Source organism: Rhamphochromis sp. 'chilingali' (assembly GCF_963969265.1).
Source record: "Rhamphochromis sp. 'chilingali' genome assembly, chromosome: 1".
Taxonomy (NCBI): Eukaryota; Metazoa; Chordata; class Actinopteri; order Cichliformes; family Cichlidae; genus Rhamphochromis; species Rhamphochromis sp. 'chilingali'.
In genome coordinates, this window is record NC_137929.1 from 34,394,051 (window position 1) to 34,400,050 (window position 6,000).

Consider the following 6,000-nt stretch of genomic DNA (forward strand, 5'->3'; position numbering starts at 1 on the left):
CTCTTCATTGTTCTGGCACATTTGCATTGTTTTTTCTTTCCCCTCATAAATTCTGCTGAGCTCTTACAGTTTACACTCACTTTGATTCTGCCTCCATCTGCCATTCCCATGAAACCCATAATTGCTCATCTATTCATTTTATCAACAGTCTCTTTTAAAAATCATCTTTGTGAAACGATTAGCTAAAGCAGATGAAATCATAGGAGATTTAAAGCATATGATTAATTCATTCCTTGTTGTTTTGTCAAATGGAAGATGACAAGGGTGTCAGATGACAGTTTATTAGATAGATTTCCTTTCTCCATCGAAATTACAGGCTCATTGTCATTAGCCTTTGGGAGGCCAGTTATTGGTCTAAGAGCTAAATTGCATAATACTCTGTATTTATGCGTGCTGCTCCACTATGATTTAAGCTCAAATTAATACAAAAGAACAAAAAAGGCAATATTTGCAATTGAGATTAGAGTGACGCAAGTAATGCATGATGGAGGCCAAATGGCGATCGAAGTTAGAAATGTGTGATTTAATCTTGATTGTCAGGGTCCTGGGACTGGGCGACCCAGGATCCCTGAGCAGTTATGTATTATATTATTATTATTATTATTATTATTATTATTATTATTATTATTATTATTGTTGTGTATTTTGGTGTTGCTCCCCCTTCCCTGTGCTTGTGTATATGTGTGTGTGGGTGGCTGAGCACTTGTTTATAGGCGGCATCAGGCCTGGAGGGTGTGGCCCTGCAAGGGGACTGGCCACACCCGAAGCCACACACCTGCTGCTGATCAGGCCTCGTCGGGGGAGCTACTTAAGAGAGTCTTGGAGCTCCACCGACGTGGGATCATTGCATGAGACTCCACGTTAGTCACCCTGTCTAAGTTTAGTCAGAAAGTGTATGCCTGCCATTTCTGAGTGTCCTGACAGCTGCGCTATTGTTTCCCGCAGGAAGAGCGTGGAAGGCAACGGAGAGCAGCGAGCACCGGGGGGTGCTGACACGGGAGCAGAGAGCACACGGACTATTCATGGGAGACACGACACGGGAGTCTGGGAGAACACGGGGATTTATTGTTACGTTGTTTTCACTCTGTAAATAAACACTGTTTGTACATAGAGCTCCGCGCCTGGGTCCTCCTTCCCCACTCCTTCCACGGTGTGCCATGCCATACCGTGACAGAATGATCCCGCCTCTAATGGACCCAGCGGTCTCCGAGGAGAGGCTCAGGAGGGAAGTTATGGATGAAGTGTACCACCTATGTGAGGTGTGGTGGGAGAAGCCAGCGGAAGGTTTGCGTCGCGCCGTGGAGAGGCGGCTGCAGGAGATGCTTTTTAAATTCCCCTGGCTGGTGGACTCCCTTAATGCGGTGGTCCTGGACTTCCTACTTTTCACCCTCCACCTCCACTCTCCTCCTCAGGCTGCCCACCAGCTCGGACAGCTGGTGGATTCACTGCCTGAGATGCCGGCCCCGACGCCGACACGGAAACGACGTTCGCGCCGCCAGCGTTCCTCACCGCAGCTAAATCCACAGACATCTCAACAGCCGGCTGTGGTGAGTCATATGGACAATTCATCGTCACTCACCTCAACTGTTTACTCTGGGGCTATGTTTATACGGTCAGCTGCCCAGCCGGTAGCCAAAGCGCAGCCCGCGGCCCAGCTGGTCGCTATACCTCAGCCTATCGCCCGGCTAGTGATCCAGCCGTCACCTGCTGAATCATCCCCCGCGACATCTACCTCACCGCTTACCGTTTCATCCTGTTCACCATCCACATCACACGCTCAGCCATCTTCTCCACCAGCAGCAGCCTCCATTCCACTGCCCACTCCAGCGGCCTTGTCCGGAGAGAGCGACCTCACCCGCGTCCAACGCCTGATGGACTGGGTAACTCACACCACCAACACAAGGGCAAGAGTGGTGGGGTTAAACGCCATCGAGGCAATCCTGGAGGGAAACCCCTACCTCGGCCAGCTCAAGGGAGTTTCCGCCTGCCTTTGCACCCTGCATAAAGCCCGGGGGGTAGTGCAAGCTCGGGAAACCTCAGACTTCGTCCAGCTGCAGCAGGAGCTCAGCATGCCCGAGCAGGAGCTCAGCGAGCCGGAGGAGCCCGCACCACCAGCTGAGGAGCTCAGCGAGCCGGAGGAGCTCAGCATGCCCGAGCAGGAGCTCAGCGAGCCGGAGGAGCCCGCACCGTCAGCTGAGGCGCTCAGCGAGCCGGAGGAGCTCAGCATGCCCGAGCAGGAGCTCAGCGAGCCGGAGGAGCCCGCATCGCCAGCTGTGGAGCTCAGCATGCCCGAGCAGGAGCTCAGCGAGCCGGAGGAGCTCAGCATGCCCGAGCAGGAGCTCAGCGAGCCGGAAGAGCCCGCACCGCCAGCTGAGGAGCTCAGCGAGCCGGAGGAGCCCGCACCGTCAGCTGAGGCGCTCAGCGAGCCGGAGGAGCTCAGCATGCCCGAGCAGGAGCTCAGCGAGCCGGAGGAGCCCGCACCGCCAGCTGAGGAGCTCAGCGAGCCGGAGGAGCTCTGCATGCCCGAGCAGGAGCTCAGCGAGCCGGAGGAGCCCGCTCAAACAGCTGAGGAGCTCAGTGAGCCGGAGGAGGAGCTCTCGCTGGGTCCCGCTCGGCCGGAGGTCAGCGGACCGGAGGGACCTCCACGTCTAGCGCGGCCTCCTCGCCGTCCACGTCCGGTGCGTCCACGTCAGCGATCGGCGCGTCATGGACCTGTTGCCACGCCTCGCTGTTGCTCACCGGAGCAGCGACGTTGCCATCGGACCCGTGGCAGGCCGCCGGAGGGGCAGCGCCGCCGCCACCGGACCCGTGGCAGGCCACCGGAACCGTTCCACCGCCACCGGACCCGTGGCAGGCCGCCGGAGGAGCAGCGCCGCCGCCACCGGACCCGTGGCAGGCCACCAGAACCGTTCCGCCGCCACCGGACCCGTGGCAGGCCGCCGGAGGAGCAGCGCCGCCGCCACCGGACCCGTGGCAGGCCCCCTGAACTGTTTTGCTGCTGCCGCCGGACCCGGGGCCGTCCGCCGGAGCTGCTACGTCGCCGCCGTTGGGCTCGAGGTAGGCCCCCTGAACTCTCTTGTTGTGTTGATGGGCCGCCTGTGACTGTTTGTGCCGTCTTTTCGTTTTCTTTTTGCACCGCTGCGGGATGCGCGGTGTGACTCTGAGACTGTGGACTGGGTCTGTTTGTTGTTTTGTTGTTTTTGCTTGTTTTGGTTCTGGCCCTCCGTCCTGGTTCCCCCAGCCGCCCGCCCTGGGTTGGTTGTGCTGTTTTTTTGTTTTGGTTTTGGGGTCGTCGGGAGCCGACCCTTAGAGGGGGGGTACTGTCAGGGTCCTGGGACTGGGCGACCCAGGATCCCTGAGCAGTTATGTATTATATTATTATTATTATTATTATTATTATTGTGTATTTTGGTGTTGCTCCCCCTTCCCTGTGCTTGTGTATATGTGTGTGTGGGTGGCTGAGCACTTGTTTATAGGCTGCGTCAGGCCTGGAGGGTGTGGCCCTGCAAGGGGACTGGCCACACCCGAAGCCACACACCTGCTGCTGATCAGGCCTCGTCGGGGGAGCTACTTAAGAGAGTCTTGGAGCTCCACCGACGCGGGATCATTGCATGAGACTCCACGTTAGTCACCCTGTCTAAGTTTAGTCAGAAAGTGTATGCCTGCCATTTCTGAGTGTCCTGACAGCTGCGCTATTGTTTCCCGCAGGAAGAGCGTGGAAGGCACGGAGAGCAGCGAGCACCGGGGGGTGCTGACACGGGAGCAGAGAGCACACGGACTATTCACGGGAGACACGACACGGGAGTCTGGGAGAACACGGGGATTTATTGTTACGTTGTTTTCACTCTGTAAATAAACACTGTTTGTACATAGAGCTCCGCGCCTGGGTCCTCCTTCCCCACTCCTTCCACGGTGTGCCATGCCATACCGTGACATTGATTATGACTTAATACACCATACGCTTCTTGCAATTAGCTGTCCGTGGATGACCCTCCTATCATTTGTTAAGAGTTCAATGTAGCGTAAAATCTGGGGCAGGTCAATCCCAAGTGTTTAATCTGTTCTTGGGTAAGGGAGATAAAAAAAAAAAAAAAAAACGGCGACGTCAGCCGCGCAGGGTAATTAGCCGGGCGCATCATGTATGAGAGGCTGTATCCCGCTCCCGTTCTTCCATTCGGGCTCATGTAATGAGTTTAGCAGGAACGGAGCAGACGTGTTGAGAAAGGGGGGAGAGACGTAAAAGAAGCAGGAGTGCACAAGGGTAAGGGAGAGAGAGGTGCAGCAGAAGATGAGACATTCTCAGAAGACCAAAGCAGCTCTGCGGCCTGTCAAGAACAACTGTGTGTCCATCCCCATATCAGAGCCCCAGTGTTCCAATTCTGATAAGATAAATCCTCGTATTAGTTTTACTCTTGAACTGTATCACAAACATTGTTGCAGAGCTCATCAGCTCCGGATTTTCCTGTATTATCTGTTTAAAATGTAGGAAAAAAGGATCTGAGTACATGTAGTTTGAATTTACCCATTTAAAATTTCCATTGTGTATAAACTAAAAGTGATTTATGGGATTGTTGTCTCAGTTCCACAGAATGGGTTTAGAACGACCTATAAGTCCAGGCTGGATTATAATATGAATATGATTATTACAAAGAAAAATGTGTTTCTCAAAGATTCAAACATCAGGACAAAGCACGTCAGACACAAAACTTTTCTGCCTTCTAACTGTCAAAATGTGAGATCTCAGAGTACCTTATAGAGCTTTGTTTTCGTTGTTTTCTATGAGGATTTTCTTCTTTTGTTTACCTTATACACAAGTATGCTCACACACACACATATAGGAAGACTGTTATCTAGTAAGCCCAAAAAACGTATATATTTCCAACTCTGAATGTAAAATACTTTCAAATAAAGAGAACAGTAACCAAACAAACAAGCCCTGAGCAGAAAAGTATGAAATAAAACACAGGAAAGACTCAATCCAAATTCTAAATATAACCTCCATGTCAACAGAGAGGGAAGAGGCTGTGTGTAGCTCGCAATCCTGGCAAGGAGTTAAAGGTATGAAAATGTGTATGTGTATGTAAATTGGACCAAATTTTCCTTGGTTTTTGTGACCATTAGCAGGACTTTGAAGCAAGCATAATTTAACCGTGTGCTTTTCCATTTTCTTCATCATGCAAGAAACCAGGAAACTAGGAGCTGTCAAATAAAAAAGCATACGAATAAAGAAACTGTAAAAATGTTAGTCCTGTGTGGGATTTGGGTGAGTCAAGTGCTGCATAGATGACTCTTTCATCTGGCCAATCCACAGTTAGCATCACCCTGGTTTTCTAGATAAAAAGCCAAACTACTTTTCCCATTGGAAAACAAATTGAACATACGTACATGTATCTTTAAATAAATCGACACCACATTTTGATTGTGAAGAAAGGACAATGTAGGGTCACCCACCAGGTGGGCCAGTGGTGCAATGGATAACACGTCTGACTACGGATCAGAAGATTCTAGGTTCGACTCCTAGCTGGCTCAATTCTTGAATCCAGAAGAATCTTAAATCCTGGATTTATGGCTCCGGATAAAAGCAAGTGTTTTTAGCACATTACTTCATCATCGAAGATTGGATTTCCATACCAAAAGAGCAAAATTGTTACCTCGTTTCCAGTTTTGTTACTATAATATCATCAGGAGTTGAGGAACCAAACTTCTCATGTGTGTACATCTTATGTCATCAATATATATGACTTCATCATGTTGCCTAGCAACTACCGAGAAACACGCTAACAATACAGATTTTTAGCATTTATGCATCTATATCAACTGATTTAATTTTTATGGCAGTAGCATCTCATTAATAGCCACTAAAGTTATGTTATGCTATATAATATACTATGATAGTATCAATTTTCCTTGCAGCCATATTGCAGTGGGTTAAAAATTACCCGTTTTTAGCATCTACCATCGATATTTTTCTGCTTTTCTCAGCGTGATCAAGTATATCAG

At 50.5% G+C, this 6,000-nt stretch overlaps 1 protein-coding gene across 1 annotated transcript; it reads left to right on the top strand.

Moving 5' to 3' along the window:
* Window positions 1-2,614: 2,614 nt before the first annotated feature.
* Window positions 2,615-3,874, top strand: LOC308390060 (uncharacterized protein). The gene is made up of 3 exons (XM_080871757.1): window positions 2,615-3,057; window positions 3,477-3,623; window positions 3,709-3,874. Exons 1-2 carry the CDS (start codon window positions 2,707-2,709, stop codon window positions 3,546-3,548), a joined length of 423 nt encoding a protein of 140 aa, XP_080727883.1. The 5' UTR covers window positions 2,615-2,706; the 3' UTR covers window positions 3,549-3,623; window positions 3,709-3,874.
* The last annotated feature ends 2,126 nt before the right edge of the window (window positions 3,875-6,000 follow it).

Excerpts from the sequence above, each read along its gene's own strand:
- LOC308390060 (XM_080871757.1), top strand. The coding sequence starts at position 2,707 with ATGGACCTGTTGCCACGCCTCGCTGTTGCTCACCGGAGCAGCGACGTT. Across the intron at positions 3,058-3,476 it reads TCGCCGCCGTTGGGCTCGAG|GCTGCGTCAGGCCTGGAGGG; the intron begins GTAGGCCCCCTG and ends ACTTGTTTATAG.